The sequence below is a fragment of the Helobdella robusta genome (assembly GCF_000326865.2).
Source record: "Helobdella robusta unplaced genomic scaffold HELROscaffold_5, whole genome shotgun sequence".
In the NCBI taxonomy this organism is placed as follows: Eukaryota; Metazoa; Annelida; class Clitellata; order Rhynchobdellida; family Glossiphoniidae; genus Helobdella; species Helobdella robusta.
Window position 1 is genome coordinate 6,475,986 of NW_008705254.1, and position 18,356 is coordinate 6,494,341.

Consider the following 18,356-nt stretch of genomic DNA (forward strand, 5'->3'; position numbering starts at 1 on the left):
CCTTATTCTCACACGAGATCCTTTTTCGTCGAGCACAATATCTTGTCACTACCTTGCCTTTACATCTACTTCACGGCTATTTTTGTTTTTAAATTTCTGAACAACTTACTCCCTCCCTCTTTTTCTAACTTTTATATTTATAGTAATTCCGTCCAAATATTGAACACAAGACACGCGTCTGTTATTTATCCATCAAAAACCCGCCTTAAGCTCGTTGCAACTAGTCTTAAAATTTTGGGCCCTAAGATCTGGCAATTATTTGTACCCCCAGATATTAGGGTTATCACTGAATTGTACCATTTTAAAATTAAACTGAGATCGCGGTTAAATTTGCTTGATCCCGACACCACCATCTAAATCTTAACCTTTTATATATTACACTATATATGGCTCATTTCATCGCTAATAATTATTTTAAATTCAGCATATGTTTCTGTCCACTTAGACTCGTTTATTCATCTCTTCAATCAATCCATACTTTTAATTATTGTATCAAATACTATAAATTATCTCATATTGCCAATCTACTTTCTGTTTTTGATTGTAGATTCATTAGTAATATCTGTATATACTTATATGTTCAGATATTAACTTTGTTTTTCGAGTGTTAATCCTACTGATTATATTTATCGATTTTTGCATGCATTGAAATTTAATTTGTATATTTTCTGTTCTGTTTTAAATTGCATATATATCTCATGTAAAGTACTTAGGGTGGCCTCTCCACAAGTTTTTTCATTTAAACTTATTTGGTTCCCTTATTGAAAATAAAATAAATAAAAAAAAAAAAAAATATTTATATTTATATATGTTAGAAGGAGATCACATTTTATACAGTATTGCATGAATTCTACCGAATTGGTGACATTGGTGACAAACTTCAATTTCACAAATCATCTTCAGTGCAAACGACAAAAGATGATCACGACTTTACCAACTTGACGCCTTAATACTAACTTCACTAACAATAAAGAACAAAGAGACAACACCAACAAAGTAACTAACTTTGCTTTATTTAAAGAAACTATATGCACTGAAGATGATTTGTGAAAAATTGAAATAAAGCCTTATCTGCACGATGAATTTGAATAACAACAGTTTCATTAAATTTTCACAATGAACTTAGATAATAATTCCATTTCCAATAAATCGAACAATTTCCAGAAAATTCTTGTAAGGAAAATGGAAAAGACAAACTTTAAATTGAATAATGCCAACAATTCAGTAGAATTCATGCAATATACATGTGTGTATATGTGTATATGTCATAAGTATTTAAATAGACACAGGCATTAAATATATTATTATACATGAAGAAGTAAGGTTTTTACGCGTTCTAAACTGCATGCGTATTATCAGGTGTTATTGAAAACCGTTATCAAAAATCGTTTTAAATCTACTGTATATATATATATATATATATATATATATATATATATATATATATATATGTATATATATAAATATATTTATGTGCGTGTGCGTGTGTGCGTGTGTGTAGTATATATATATGTATATAATAATTAACATAATATCCACTATCCATATATATATGAATTCTAATTCACAATGTATTTATTTAAATTATTAACTTATTTGTACATACCACTGAAATATTACACCCCACATGATGAATATTTTTGTAAGAAAAAATATTAATTTGTAAAAAAAACAAAAGGCGAGGCTGTAAGTTAACATGAAAAAGTTGAAATAAGGAAGAAAATTTCGTGAAAGATAGTAAACAAATTGTTTCAAAACATTGTTAGCAATGTCGGCATATTACGCCATGCTATCAATACACTTAAAACAGGTTAACAGCTCTTCTACCAGCTATTACTATTGAGATTCACATACAATACAAACATGTATCTGATTCGGTGCATTATTACCCTTGAATGTATGCATGTACGTACGTACGTATGTATGTATATATGTATGTATATATGTGTGTGTGTGTGTGTGTGTATGTATGTATGTATGTATTATGTACGTATATATGTATGTATGTATGTATGTATGTATGTATGTATATATGTATGTAGGTATGTATGTATGTATGTATGTATGTATGTATGTATGTATGTATGTATGTATGTTTGAATGTTTGCTTGTTTTCGCAAGTTTATGTATTTGCCTACACGCATTGCACGTGGCACGCGTTGCATGGCATTTGCATGCACATTACATAACATGCATTTTGATAGATTACGGGACAGGCACATGTATAAAATATAAAAATTCATCAGCGGAGAGATTAGAACGCATTAACGCGTTTAATTTAAGTGGGTGATAGATTAAGATTAATGAGGTAGTAGTACGCATCAAATCAGATCATTAAATGAAAAATTTAAACAAATTAAAGTAAACCAATTTGTATTTTTAGTAAAAATACATTGTTCCTGCCAAGCACACAGTTAAGTTGTTTACATATTTTCTTGTCATAACATAGAAAGACTAAAATCCATTCATTTTGAGAACCAAAAATTAATCCAAATGTGCTTAATAGGAAGTACAAACATTTAATCCCCCAATACAAAACAGTCACTTGACCTCAATGAACCTTAACTTGACCGAAACCTGACCTCACTTACCTCCGGTTCATCCAGAAATTCGGAAATCGTAGTCGCCATTTTTTTCGCATCTTGACGTTTTGTGGTTTGGCGGATGGAATGGAAGCTTCACACACGTTGATCTCACTCAAGCTTCTCTGCATTTTTCTGTTTACTGGTAAAAATTTTTCATGAATAAAAAATAGAAGTTAGTCATACTTGTTGGGGTAATAATATTTTAGAGGAGTAAAAAAAAAAGAAAATTGCCAAAAACAATAACTAACAATAAATAACTGAACGTTTGCAGCGTCATCAAAACAAAACAAACAACAGCCTAAAATGTGAACGACAATAAAAACCTCACCTCAGTGCAATCCGAAATTTAATTTAAATCAAAATCACTAATCACATTTGAAATGCAAAAAACGGTAAACATCAGATTTTGAATAAGTATATTTTTCCCCGGTGCAACACTCTCTTCATTGGGCGACGCGATGGTGCAATGGTTAAAGTGCCTGGCATTGTTGACGCAGTGTCCGGGTTCGAATGTAGAGAGATCTCCACCTATCACATGCAAACGTGTGCGATGAATTGATTTACGGGTATTTAGAGAATGTGTGTTTGTTGTAATGATAATGCACCTCAGTCGCTTGCCATGGCGCTGCATGAAATGACATTATTTTTATCATTATTATTATTATATTATTATTATTATTTTTATTAAACATTATCGCCTACTAATAACATGTATTTATATTCTTACAGAAACGGGGGGGGGGGGGCAAGTTATAAAGCTGCCTCAGACTGCAGCGTGGGTGGGTCAAGAAGTTAATCCGCCCGTCCATACGATGCGAACAACCGTTCGTTCAACTTGTTTGTGATGATCTCTAAATTTATTGTACTTACTGCTCAAACAATTCATTGAATATATTTTGATCACATCAGGTGCGATATATAAGTGCATTTCATACTTATCCCGTGAAAAAGTAACTGTAATAATCTGCTCCCTTTCTCCGATATCAAACATTTACTTCTGTGATCTCAAACACCAACATCATCATCATCGTCATGCTATTCTTCAACCTCCTCCTCCTCCTCCTCCTCATCATCATCATCATCACCATCATCATCATAATCATCATCATCCGCACTCAACAAATCAAACCATTTACTAGAGCAGTCAATTGGTTTCAAAGTGGCTGCAAGCATGTGCATGAAGTTAGTCTTGAGATCTTCATCTTGATAAGAAGGGGTTGTAAAACCATTAAAAGATTGAATAGTGATGAAAAATAAATGTAAGTTCTGCTATAAATAATAATAAAATATAAAAAGTTAATTATTCAATTATCAATAATCACACAAACACATGTAATTTAATTGCATAGGTTAGGTGTTTTAATTCAACAGTTACAATAACACCTGTTTTGAAAAGATATAGAGCAATGTTGCTTGCAAAGTCTGTGCAACAGTTGTCAAGTTGTTGGTGGAATTTTGGTGGTGAAGTTGTTAGTGGTGTTATTTTTGAGTTTGTTGGTGAGAATGTTTTAATCAATTTACCAATCTTATCTTATCAGCGACGTTAGTGTTGTCCATTTTTGTAATCAAATAATAAACACAAATACTTTTTGAACTTTTTTAAAACTTTTAGAAAATTCACAAATTGTCTGGAGGATATTGTCTTTTCTTTCAATTTTCCTGTTCTCTAATTGTCTCAACTCTTGCACTCTTATAAACTGACAGCTTTGAAACGTGTTCCTGATTGGGAGTTGTACAGGAGTTGAGAAATAATTTGACGACGTGTTCGTGCTTGCATATATTCAAGCATTGCTTGTACCATCGTGCCTACCTGCACGGTTTGCTGGATTTTGCGGTTGTGACGTAGATGAGGTGGATGGGATGTCAGGGATGTGGGTGTGAGGTAGGTGAGGTGGATGGGATGTCAGGGATGTGGGTGTGAGGTAGGTGAGGTGGATGGGATGTCAGGGATGTGGGTGTGAGGTAGGTGAGGTGGATGGGATGTCAGGGATGTGGGTGTGAGGTAGGTGAGGTGGATGGGATGTCAGGGATGTGGGTGTGTGTGAGGTAGGTGAGGTGGCGGTTGACTTGATTTACTTTTTCATTACGAAAGCAATGCAGGTGCAACCGACCGTCTAATTTATCTACCGCATATTTTATGGGATGCATTAGAAGAAAAAAAATATCAACTAATAAATTTCGATGTGGCGTTCCATTTAAATTTGAATAACAATTTTCCAAAACAGATATTCCAACAAATTTGTTTTGTTTTTCCTCTGAATCAGTAAGAAAAAGACGCAAATGCCTGCGGCATAGATTCGTAACGTCAGTGGTCAAAGTCTTGAAGCAGAACGCATGTAAATTCGATTTATATCTAATAAAAATGACTTACTATTTAATGGTTCCTTTTTCAATCTATCATGAAATGTTTTATGAATAGATTAAATTTAGAGGGTTTCATTTCATTTTTTAATATTCTGTCCGTGAATAAGTATCAAAGTTTACCTAAAATAATAGGCTTGAAAGTTTATCTAAAATATTCTAACCTTTTTTAATTTTTTACGATCTTTTTTTTTTATGAAAAGAAAAAATAAAAAAATAAAAACAAACTAACTAACAAAAAATAAGAATTAGCGTAGAGAGAGGTCGGAAGAGATTGGTCATTGTGTTGCATCAGCATAAATTCATATCGCAGGCGGATAATGCTGTGGCAAATCTTTTGAGATTTCCACATTCGCAAACATCAGCATGTCTTTGTGTGTGTGTGTGTGTTGTGTGTGTGTAAATAAATTACAAATACATAAATAAGCGAATAAATAAAAAAATAAATAAATGAATGGATGGACGGATGAATGAATGGATGAATGAATAAATGAATGAATGAATGAATGAATGAATGAATGAATGAATGAATGAATGAATGAATGAATAAATAAATATATATATATATATATTTATTTATTTATTAATTTTTGTGTATATTTATTTACTTCACATTCAGTCAGACATGCCATGTGTGACAGCATCACGATAGCACGTAAGTATAATATAGTTGCGACGCACAAATGGCATGTTTGATTCATTGAGGCCGAGGCGAACAAACGAAAATTACGGGAATCACCCAAAAAAGAAAAAAAAGATCATCATCATCTTTAGAATTTCAAAGTCCATTACAAAATTATGAATGGGTAATTCAAAATTCTGGTTAGTTGCCCGGTGGCAAACATCGTCGCATGTGCATGCTCCACTTCCTGTAAGCCTAACTAGTTCCAGTAACTTAATGAAGGCAAATTATGCAGATATATACTGATGTAGATGAATGACGTTATGTGCTCGCACTAATATTACAGAAACAAAAAAAATATTCGATTTGACAGTTCGGCACAATATATGATTGATATATTCATTCATCAACTTACTGATGGCTGAATTATTGTTTGGTTTTTGGATTGAGACATTAATTTATTAAATGATCAGCTGATTAATTGAATGATTGATTTCTGGTTGGTTTACTGAATCAATAAAGAAATTAAAAAAACTACAAAAAAACAAGTTATTGAATGAAAAAAAGATAATACACAGATATACATAGATTTGTACATATTCATGTAAACATCAGTATGCCTTGGGATAATTTATACAGCATTGCAGCAGTGATAAAACAAAACGTAGATCTAATTTCACAGAAGCCCATGTCTTTGCTCTGTTCATTCAATTTGCCCGCTCAATCCATCTACACACATACGCACAGTAACACACACATACACATACACATACAGAGTTAGTGCCTATAACAGCGTACATTCATGTATGTACCCCAGTTTTATTTTACAAGTAATGCAATGGCATGCCATTTATCGCTGTATTATTATTCTAGGTTTCAAAATAATATTTTTGTGTGTGATGAGTGACGCATAACATGTGCCAAGAATAGTTGTCGTTGCAGGCGATAACCGATAAGAATGAAGAACTTACAATGATAATATAATGACTTAATGACAAAGAAGTAATATTTTTCGTTCTTCTTTAAGAACTGCTTAAATGTTATTCTATGCTTTGCAAATAAACTTTCGTGCCACGAAGTCTGCACTGCCCACACCACAAGCACCACATCGCATCAAACGCGCATGGCGATGACAGTCCCTGAGTTTAGGACAGACTGTATTCGAACCAGGCCATCGCATAGTAACAGCGCGAGACATGGAAATTCTACCGACTGAGCTAACTCGCAAGCCAGGTTTACTACCACTGCATTATAATAAGCATTGTCACGGTTAGTACAAGTTTACTTTTGCGCATGAGTAATAAAAAATGAAATAATAAAGTATGTGGTAAAACCGGAAATCCGTCCAGAGTGATAAGTTTGTAGTGAGTTTTAAAAACTGGTAACTTCGAAATAAAATTATTTTTGACCATTTAATAATAAAACACGATCCTCATTGCAATGAAACAAAACATTTTGTGTTAGAATTAGGTTAGGGTTACAAAAACATTTTATGTTAGGTTAGGGTTACGACATATCCATCTAGCACCCCGAACGAGTCTCCGGTTTTGCCAAACTTTGTCTAATTTCTAGCGAAAGTTTCATAATGTATATTTGAATGTGTGGCGTCATCATACCATACATCAAAACAAATATTTTTATTGCGCACACCTAACTAACCTCAGATCCCCCTCAGATGCCACGTTCACTTGTATATTCGAAACTTCCACGACAGCCCCAATGCTTGTAAACTTCCACCGACAATTGAAAACTTCGAAACTTAAACTTAAATTTTAAAACATTTTGTCACTGGTCACACCAGACATAGCATTTTTCCTTATTCACAAATAAATCATACAAATTTTGAGAAAAATATACAAATAAACATTTGATATGCTGCACAATGCTAAACTTTATTAGAAATTACTTTTTATTAATTATTAGTTTAAATTATTTACTCTGAACAAAATGGATTCGTTCATTTTTTAACTCTTATAAACATCAAATTAAAACCTGATTTATTCCAAAATATTAGGAGGCAGAGAAGTAAACATAGGTAACCGGCTAATAAATGCACATTTTAATTAAAATTAAATTACTACATTAAAGATTAAACTCTTGTACGAAGTTTGTAACACACTCCCAATTATTCAACATGATTCTAAACTTGCAACTTTCTTACGAGATTTTTCAGGAATCCAGCAAAACTTGAAACGTGCACGTAGTTTAGAACTGCAAAGCATTCAATCTTTCGATAACACTTTCAAACAACGGCAAAATAAATTTTCATGTTTGCACTCGGTATAAAATGAAACGTAATCACTCTATATCGGCAGCAATGTTGTGTTATTTTGAAATTTTCTCGAGTAGACAACACCTGTTCGAACGAAGTAGGTAGGTACATACACATACATACACACACAAACACACATACACATGCACACATACATGTACATGTGCTTCGTTCGACGTACCTGCGTATTAAATTAAGCATATTGGAGCGTGTTGTTTGTTATAGGCGATGCAAATGTATGTCAGTGAGGCATGTTTCAGCTGTGTTTGTGAAATGTATTTTTACACACATTGCTAATTAGTGTATGTTTACGTGCTATGCTATGTGTTTACGTTGCATACAATGATATGTCCTTGCAGAAAATGGTTTCGTATAAATTTTCATTAGTTTCAATATTTATGCGAACCTTTTTAAAAATTATTCAAATTCTATGGACGGGGAGAAATATTTTCCAACTGAGGAATTGTTTGCAGCTGCAACATTTTATTCACATTTCTGTCCGTTTAATGCGAGTTTGTTTGCTCATTGTCGCCTGAGACAGCCTGGTAGTTTACTCGTTCGTGTTATACGTTCACGTTGTCGTGTTACTCATGTCTTACGTACATACTTTACTGGCTGCGAAATATTTTGTAACATTGTTTATTAGGATATTGTTTACATAATGCGCTTAAGGTTTAAACCAAGCTTGCTTGTTCTAAAAGTTGAAATTCCCAAAAAGTTGACAAAGTTATTAAAAATATAAAACTCTGCATTACTTTCTATGCGATGATTTCAATTTTTGATGTAACTTGTGTGCTTCATCGCTTGCTGTCATGTTTTTTGTGAAGTGTTATCCACACATGCTTCGCTGTGAGTTGTCGTTATGACGGGGCGAGTTTGCCTCCTCTGAGGTCTAATAAGTCCTCTTCTTTTGTGTTCTTTCATCGCAGCTGATGTTTATGTTCGATTCTTTGAACCTCTAACGAGTTTTTTGAATCAACAAACTTAGCAAATGATTTGAAATAAATCTAATTTGTAGACGGTAACTTTTTGATTGACGACAACGCATTTTTAAACAAATGAAGTTAATTTTTAGAAAAATTAGTAGAGAGATGATAATAATAATAATTATAAAAACATATTGTATTGATACGCTAAAAAAATAAAAACCTAATAAAACATTTAAAAGAGAGGGTAGATAAAATAATTTATATTAAATAAATATAAAATATAAATAATAATATAAATAATTTATATTAAATAAAATATAAAATATTAAACATGATGTACGCTCCTCACGTAGTAAGTACAAATGTGTTTGTTTCAGTAAAGATATATAATTTTAAAGTAATTTTAAATTATGCAGTCTTCCTGTCGCAGTGCTACGGATATAATATTGTACATGGATTTAATGTTGGATATAATATGGGATTGGGATATAAATATGCAATATGGATATAATGTGGGATATGGATATAATGTGGGATATAATGTGAGATATGATATGGGATAGAGATATGATATGGGATAGAGATATGATATGGGATAGAGATATGGGATAGAGATATGATATGGGATAGAGATATGATATGGGATAGAGATATGATATGGGATATGGATGTAATGTAAACAAAGTTTTCACCATATAAATAATGTATCTCATAAAAACATTACACATTGAAAAAGGTTATGTATAATAACGTTGAGAACATAAACACATATCAGCATACTTGCACACAACAATTACAATTTTAATTTAATTTCTGTTTTTATTATTTGTTTCTTATCATTGGGCTCATATCGCCATGGTTGATTGTGAATTTCTTGGTTCCGGAGGCGCCTCAGTTTCTTACACTGGCGCTTTACAAATGACATTTATTTATTATTATTATGTGGGTTATGAATGTAGTGTGAGATATGGATGTAGTGTGAGATGTAAATGGAACGAGCGGCTGGGACTCATAATTCACGGCATTATGGTCAATAACATTCGCTAATGATGCTTCATTATTTCCAACGGAAACGCACGTGCTTACGTTTCCGTGCTTCTCTCCACGACAGTTTTCTCCGATTTGTTACGAGGCTGGCCGGTCTTGTTTTAACCGGACTGACCGGACGTCGTTTATTTGTCGCGCTCTTTGCCAATACAATAAAAAATTTCGTCTAAAGTTCTTTTTTAAATGATAATTTATCATTTAAAATTCAAATTCATGTTCATCATATATGTTATCTAAAATAAATTAGACAACCTATTCGAAAATTCATTCCAAGTTAGGATGAAATTCAATCAGCTCTCAGATTACAACTTTTTAACTATAATATTAAAACAATTTGTTTGTAATTTAATTTATTATTTAGTTAATAAATCAAAAGTAGCAATTTTTTATTTTTTAACAACAAAATTAGTTATTCAAGCCTACACATTGGTAGTTGGTATTGGCAGCATAATGCTATAATAACGTTTGTGTTGACATCCATCTATGAACAACCATCACACTTCGGCATGCAAGTTAGTTAAAATTCACTTGAATATTTTGACTTGAAATTGTGAATTTTCTGAAGAAAAAAATTGTCGATCAATGAAAGAAAATATACATTTAATGATGACCTGTAAATTTTGAAGATGTAACAACGCTAATAAACACGTTGACGGTGTAATGCCATCTTCTGTTGACCACGGAGGTCCCGGCGATAACTGATCAACAAATCGAAATCAAAAATTCAAAAATTATGAAATATCCATTGCTTCTTCCCCTGGAATGAGTGGATTCTTCATCTGAAATGAAAGTGATATGGCTGGTAAAATTGGTGAAGGCTCCTTGGCTGGCATTCAGTATTCCATCCGTATATATAATAGTATAAATAAAGATATTTATTTATTAATAAATTTATTTATTTATTTATTTTATCATCAACAGCATCATTATCATTCGTAGTAGTAAGTTTTGACTGCTATTTTTATCATAATAAAATAATTAAATGTCATTTCTTTATAAAGTATTAGCGATCAATAAAAGCGAAAATTTGTTTCCAATCGTTAGGCGCAAAGGCCAGTTTAGTTTACGATGTAAAAAACAGAATATTCAATTTGAGGTTTTAACCTATCTAAATTGTGGGTTATAGAAAACGTTCTGGAAGTTTGTTTAGTGACAAACAACATGACAAATTAAAATAATTAATAAAAATAAAATGATATTATAGTTCGCTTTTATTTTAGAACAATGTACAAATCATCGAATAAGGTACATCAACTATTTTTTTTACAACACTCAATTAAAAAAATAATTGCCAATAAAAATGTTTCAAAATGAAAACAATTGTTAAAAAAAATATTAGCAACAAATTGTTTTGGCTAAGAATGTTTAACGATCTTTTTTTTATTATTCTTTAAAAATCAGGATCTGACAGACGCAGAAGCTGTTAGAGCATGCAAGGCAGCAGTATAAAATGATAACGAATAAGTAAATAAATAAAAAAAAACACGGAAAAAGAAAAAACGAAAACTGTTTAAACGTGAAAAAAAATATAAATAATAATAAAATTAATAAAAAAATAAATTGACAATAAAATGAAGTAATGACATAGAAAGGCAAATTAATAGACTAGATGATGACTTAGTGAGTTAGTGAGGTGATCGATAAATAAAAACTAGTTGTGTGAATGATGAAGTTTTATTGAGTGTGTAGTAATAGGGTTATGACAAAAAAATTTTTTTTACTGTTTCCATATTGACATACTTGTATAGGATGAGTTTCTTTATGTAGAATACGAAAGTAATAATCATTTTATGAATTCTTTTAAAAAGTTCCCCTACCAAATGGATTGTTTATTTACCTTTTACATACAATGTGGTAATAACACATGAAATTGTGTCATTCATTTATCATGTCATTGACGTGTGAGGAAATTCCTACGCTGCTGATAGGTATATAAACATTCACTTGACGTTCAGTTACAATGAAGCGGTACTCTCTTACTCTCATTGGAAAAGGCGCCAAGAAAGTTATTAGCCAAAAATACGTATAGTGAGTCATATGTTATTAAATATTCAGGCTTTATACGATTTCCAAATGTTTTATTTTTTCATATAGAAAATCACAGGAAGCAGTTGAAAGAAATTCTTTTTTATGGTCACAAAATTTAGTCAACTTTGAAGATTCCTTGAAAAAGCGGCAAGAAGTACCACTGGTGGAAAGCAGGTTAAGTGACAGGTGCAAAATGCCGAAACACTTTGTCATATTGGGTCAATATTTATATCTTGCTAGAAATATTAAATCAATAAATGCAAAATCAAATCAAAGATCTGTGGCAAAAGTTTAGCTTTCCCTGCCAAAGTGAACGATCTATAGAAAGAAAAGTCGAAAATAAAAGGCTGGCAATGTATTATGTCCTTCAATCTGCTACATCAAGCTCAAATATTTTTTATTCTTTTGTGGGTGAACTGACCCGTGATAATGAAAATCTAAAAAGTGATAAAAAAGTGGTTTGGTGGGGGAACTTTTTTTTGTGGCATCTGAAATGAACAAATTTGTAAATCTGGCGCTAAAACTCATCTTTTTCTGCTATGCCAATATGAGGTTAGCAACAAGTCATAACCCTAGTGTGTATATGTTTGAGGTGTCTTGTGATAGAGGTCTGTTCCTGAAATGTAGATTGGACGGCGACTTGATAGTTATGCTTGCGCTGACGAAGGTTGTGTGTTGTAGTTTTAATTGGTGGTAGTAGAGGATGGATGGCGTGGTTTTATTATTTTCTACTTCCTTGAACAGTCTGAGTGACGGTAGGATATGATGCAAGTAGATAGTTGAAACGAATTAGCTTTTTGATGAGATATTGTAGTTACTGAAGTTGTTGTTGTGTAGCAAAACCAGACCAGGAGGAAGCTGCATATTTGATGCGTGAAGTTATAAGCGATTCAGTGATGCCGAATAATTTGATGCCTCTGAGACCATGTGAGCGGAGTGTTTTGAATGCATGAAATGTTTGAAAGCCTTTAGTGAAGATGCTATTGGTATGAGGTGCTATATTAAGTGTGGAGGTGAATGTGATGCCTAATATATTCAATTGACTTGTGCGAGTGTTCTGGAGGTGATGTTATTTTTTATGGCTATTGTGAATGATGAGTTGGAATGATTCATTGAGATTAAGTGACAGATTGCATCTTTTTTACCATGTAGCTAATGAGTCGAGTTCTGATTGGATGTGTTTGAGTTAGATGATGGGATGATAAGGTAGGCGTCGTCAGCGTATTTGATGATTTGATTAGAGCTATGAAAAGTTTTGAGAGTAGAAGCGTTGATAAAAAAGGTAAATGGTCCAAAGACAGAACCTTGAACTATGCTAAAATTAATAGGTAGAGTAGATGAAAGAGTAGAACTAGAGAAAGTAGAAGGACTCCTATTAGAAAGAAAATTTATTAGAATATTGCAAGCGTTGTCACGTAGAGGAAGAGAGGCTAACTTATTTGAAAGTGAGAAGTGATTGAGAGTGTCAAAAGCTTTAGAAAAGTCGAGAGCAATAAGATAAACATGATTATTTTTTTTAAGAAAAGATGTTATTGTGGAAGTAAGAGAGATGATGGCCGATGTAGATGAATCTGTAGGGCGAAATGCAAACTGATCTTGTAATAGTGGTTTGATAGATGGATGGATGAAACATGGATGAATAACCTAGGATTGTTCTGGAATACGTGAAAGTATGGGGGTGATTGATGTTGGGCGATAATCTATTGGTGATGATGGGTGTTTGTTTTAGGAATTAGATGAATTGTGCTGGATTTCCATTGTGATGGGATGAATGAATGAATTAAGCAATGATTGAATAAATGGAAGGTCTGATGAGCTGATCGTGATGTTTGATGTTCATAAATCATCATCATTTTAATCATCTTCACTATTATTTACATGCCATCTTTACGTTAAATCTTAAAATGAATCATTAACAATTTTGGAATTTAAAATTATCAATATCATTTTTGTTATCGTTAGTATCATCAAGAGATTCATTATCAAATCCTAGTTATAATAGGAAACATTGTCACAATTCTATAAATTCGTCAACGTCATTATCATTTTCGACATAACTATCATTATCATTTTTAATGTCTACAAAGCTATGGTCACTATCGTCATCATCCCATAAATCAATTTCCCGAAAGAAGGTACGACGTCTGGCTTGGTGTCAAAAATGTGGATTAATTTACGCAAGACCTGAGTTATTATGTTTACCATTATCTGTCAGAGAGATAAAACTTAATGTTGATAAATAAAATATTCAGTCGCACGTATTTGTGGTGCTTTGTTGGACTTTAAAACTATAGGCTTTGTGTTTATATTAAACGTCACTTGCTCTTTCAAAAGGTTCGACTATAAACGTTTGTTTAAACCAAGAGTGTTTTTAAACAAAACTTTGTATGCTTTGAACAAAAGAATTTGTTTCAACAGCGAAATTTATGCTTAAACAAAAAAATTCACTCTGTATGAATGAGAACGTGATGTTTGTTTAATGACATTTACAGTAAAACATGAGAGTACTTACAATTTGATAAGATATGAACCCAACTGATATGTTGAATCTATGGTATAAGAAATACTACACACAGTATCTATCAAATTTTGTATTCGCCAACATATTTGGCTCTCGACCGATTAATTAATTAAAGTATTTCAAATAATATTTTAAACGGTTGAAGTAATTAAATTTACATCTCTTATATTTGGCTCTTACGTATTAGAGTTCTACAGGTTTAATAATTAATAATTGTCTGCCCGTTAACTTTCAAACATTTCTACTAATGGATTTAATGTCTCTGTTTTTGGATGAGTCTGGAAGCCACGAAAGCAACCACAGCCACCACCAAGTAAGTTATTCAACGTTACTTCACATCAAAGTTCTCTCCTGCTGAAAAACTTGGTTGTTCTTAAATGATTAACTAACGCTCCATCATTCTATCTTTAAAATTTATTTATAAATAAATATAAATATAAATAAATAATGAGCTTAAACGTAAGTTATACATGCCCATATCAAAATAGCATTAAAAGACAACAATGGAACTTAAAAATTAGTAATTTAAAATAAATAACAAATGGAAAGGACCACAGTATGCCGATGTATTTTCACGCAAGTTGTGAAGCAACCATACTGTTTTCTTTCTGGAAAGTCTCATCTATTACCGGTCAGCTGATTGAAATAATTTTATATATTTTTGGTCACATATGATTAATTGTTTTTAAATTATGTCCAGGAATGGTGGTGTCTTGTCTGATTATCTTGGTGGCGGGAATGTTGTACGAAGGTTTAAAGGTCTTCAGGGAATATTTGCTGATGAGAAATACTGAATGCAAGTCCAAGGAGCCTGCAGGAATTGTTCCTGATTGCTATAAAAAGTTAAGGGTTGACGTAACTTTTAATTTTGCACAATTTAAAAAACGTAAAATTACTGAGAATTCATTAGTTGAAATTCACTGATATTATTAGATTATTATTTAAATGTAGTTATATCAATAAGTTGGTTTTTAGGCCAATAATCAAAATTTCAAAAACAAAATTGTTTCATTTAAAACAATGGGGCAAACAAATTTGAACACAATTCACTAGTACTGTTTCTACCATAAAAATATAATTTATCCTACAAATGGTTATACTAAGCTATCGATTTAAAAAATTGTCAGACAAAAGGTTGAGCCCCTACCTCATTTGTGCCAGACAGCTCTGCACGGCCTGCAAGTCTTTTATAGCTACTGCCTCATGCTCATCTTCATGACCTACAACGTCTGGTTGTGTGTGTCTCTCCTACTCGGCGCCATCTGTGGCTACTTCCTGTTTGCCTGGAAGAGACACAAATGCAGCAGCTGCCTTCCTAACTCCTGCTATACAACGAATGATCATTGCAATTAAGATTCACCATAATATTTCATTATGATATTTTATTGTATTATTTCACCATAATTTAACCATAATACTTCATCATAATAGTCCACCATAATATTTCAATTTAATATTTCACTTTAATATTTCACTTTAATATACAACTATAATATTTCACCATAATATTTCACCACAATATTTTGTGGCTTTTATAAGTATTCATTATATCATTTATCTACACAACAAACTTGAGAAGTTTAACATCTTTAAATCTTAAATATATTTTGATGTTCCATAGAAAAACGAAACAAAGAACTTTATTATTATTTCATAGCGTTACAGTCCTGATTCATATTTGAACAGATTGTAAATTATACCATTCCAACAATAATGCTTACATTAATCAAGTAAAGAAATTGTTTCGCTACTTTTCCTACATAATGTTACATTTTGAGGAATGCTGAAAGTAAAATCATAAAACGAACAAAACGAAAAATTTGCTGCTTTATTGTTTTTAGTAGTTTTTTTTGTGAAAGAAATAAAAAAAACGAATTTTGTTTTCCAATCAATTATTCGACAATTTATTTAACAATAACTGATACATTAAGAATGCAATAAAGCGTTAAAATTGGTTGATGATATGAAAAAAACATTAAAAGATACAAACGTCACGTGAATGCGATGCATTTTAAAGTACGGTACAGTTACTTAATGGTCTTTGCTGGTCAGCAATCGTGACGCAAAAAGACCACCCGTATCAAAACTGATGCGAAACGAAGTCTACAAGCAGGTTTTGTTTTGACTTTTTATTTAAAATTTTGTATTCAAAGCAGTGTTTTATTTTACATTACCAAATGTTACTGTTGTGGGGAGTATAAAACAATTGCGTGTTTAACATTTAAATACATTTTTTTTAAAAATTCAGTCTTAACCCTAACAAAATAGTCTTTTGTGGGTGTTTCAATGCCGAAGCCAATTCTTGGCTACGTATCCGATACAAATATTGTACAAGTATGGTCAGCTTGGTCTACAGAATTTTAAATTTTAATTAGTAATATTTTTTAATAGACAACACAAGTTATGATTATTTTGTTAAAGTTTTTTATTTAAAACTGAAAAAGAATACAGATTCATAAGAATTATTTCGTTGTGTAGAATAAATAATTAAAATCTTAATAAACAGAATTCCGAGGATTGCGCACAAGAAGAGCTGTATAGAAATGATTACGAGCAAAAAGAATGAAGAATTGAAATAAAGAATTGTCCAGCAATGACGGATGCTATGTAAGTTAATACTTTTAAAAAGTTATTTTTGAAACTATAAATTAATTTGTCATTAATTTGTCAAAATGCAATATTTTTATTTATTGATGTTGAAAAATAATTTCCACCATGGTCTTTTTGACGTTGTGGTTGTAGTAGGTCTTCTTGTCGTCGTTGTCGAGAAAAAGGGGAACTTTGATGAAATTTGTTTTTTGCTGCCTAAATTTTAATAATATTCGTTTAATGAGTCAGTTAATTAATTTTTTAAACAAATGAATAATTAATTAATTAACTAAAAATTATTGTTTAAAAAATATAGAAATATAAAACTGAAAACTGACCATATAAAGAGCCAATGCCCCTAATGTCATCATCTGCGAGTTTGAAGTTGGACGAAAAGCTGTAGTAGGGGTACATGACGGCTCCGCTGACGTCCGAGTGATCAAGACCCAACACGTGACCGATTTCGTGGGTGGCTACTTGGCGCAGGTTGATTCCTGGGTGGACATGTTAAGTACACGTGCAATATTATCGTGCACGAGCATTCGTTGTACTCATATAATTAGATGTTGGAAGAAGACCATATTTTGTATGAATTCTACAAAATTGTTGACATTAATCGATTTAAAGTTTGTCTTTTCAATTTTCTTTGCTAGAATATTTTAGAAATTGTGTTAAATTTATTGAAAATAAAATTATTACCCAAGTTCATCATGCATGGAATAATTGGAATAATAACAGTTTTATTCAATTTTCCTGATGAACTTGGATAATAATTCTATTTTCAATATATATATATATATATATATATATATATATATATATATATATATATATATATATATATATATATATATAGGAAATCTTCAATATACAACAATGAGCAGCCGATAATACAATACGCAGAATAGCACCGTAGTAAATCAGAACTATAATTGCGCAAGCCTAAATTAACTAGCTTTTAACTTTAACAATATATACGTCGTACAAAATTATAAATTGTAGTGTTTTTTTCAAACAAATTATTACAGGATACTTATAGAATATAAATTCTGCAAATATTTTAACGTTGTTAGAGTATATGAAAACATAAAAAGAATATAATAATACAATGTAATAAGAAAAGAAAAACGAATGCCGCAAAAAATTTCAAATCCTAGCGAATAAATAAAACTTAAGATCCTGAAATTGTTACGGGACACTTTTTCATAATATATGTAACGATAATAAGGAATTTCCTACATATATTATTATGCATATATGATCATACTCTTCAAGTACCCGTGCACAAAAATATTTTATCAACGTTAAAAACGTTGAACGTTAATTCTACAGCTTTTGACCACTGGCAGAATATTTGTTAGATATTTTTAAAACAATTCAAAGGTGAGTTTATAAATATTCA

The 18,356-nt window shown here is 31.6% G+C and overlaps 3 protein-coding genes across 3 annotated transcripts in view; 2 read left to right on the top strand and 1 right to left on the bottom strand.

Annotated features, from left to right (window-relative positions):
* Positions 1-3,617: 3,617 nt before the first annotated feature.
* On the top strand, positions 3,618-7,297 carry HELRODRAFT_163808 (hypothetical protein; the record flags this gene model as incomplete). The annotated part of the gene is made up of 7 exons (XM_009027583.1): positions 3,618-3,767; positions 3,935-4,127; positions 4,811-4,921; positions 5,566-5,601; positions 6,344-6,372; positions 6,705-6,837; positions 7,233-7,297. 7 exons carry the CDS (start codon positions 3,618-3,620, stop codon positions 7,295-7,297), a joined length of 717 nt encoding a protein of 238 aa, XP_009025831.1.
* Positions 7,298-14,469: 7,172 nt separating this feature from the next.
* HELRODRAFT_107657 (hypothetical protein) lies at positions 14,470-16,228 on the top strand. Its single transcript, XM_009027584.1, has 4 exons — positions 14,470-14,676; positions 14,913-14,996; positions 15,066-15,207; positions 15,493-16,228. The coding sequence occupies exons 1-4, from the start codon at positions 14,613-14,615 to the stop codon at positions 15,716-15,718; spliced, it is 516 nt and encodes a 171-aa protein (XP_009025832.1). The 5' UTR covers positions 14,470-14,612; the 3' UTR covers positions 15,719-16,228.
* A 1,029-nt stretch (positions 16,229-17,257) lies between these two features.
* The window catches only part of HELRODRAFT_67964 (hypothetical protein), a gene marked incomplete at both ends in the record, with an annotated part of 2,242 nt that continues 1,143 nt past the window's right edge, over positions 17,258-18,356 (bottom strand). Inside the window, one exon of the mRNA XM_009026921.1 lies at positions 17,258-17,448. Within this exon, the coding sequence (XP_009025169.1) occupies positions 17,258-17,448 (191 nt within the window). The remainder of the gene's footprint in view (positions 17,449-18,356) is intronic.

Coding starts and splice junctions, on each gene's coding strand:
- HELRODRAFT_107657 (XM_009027584.1), top strand. CDS start 14,613: ATGGATTTAATGTCTCTGTTTTTGGATGAGTCTGGAAGCCACGAAAGC. Junction 14,677..14,912: donor AAGCAACCACAGCCACCACC/AAGTAAGTTATT, acceptor TAACAAATGGAA/AGGACCACAGTATGCCGATG. Junction 15,208..15,492: donor GTTCCTGATTGCTATAAAAA/GTTAAGGGTTGA, acceptor AAAAATTGTCAG/ACAAAAGGTTGAGCCCCTAC.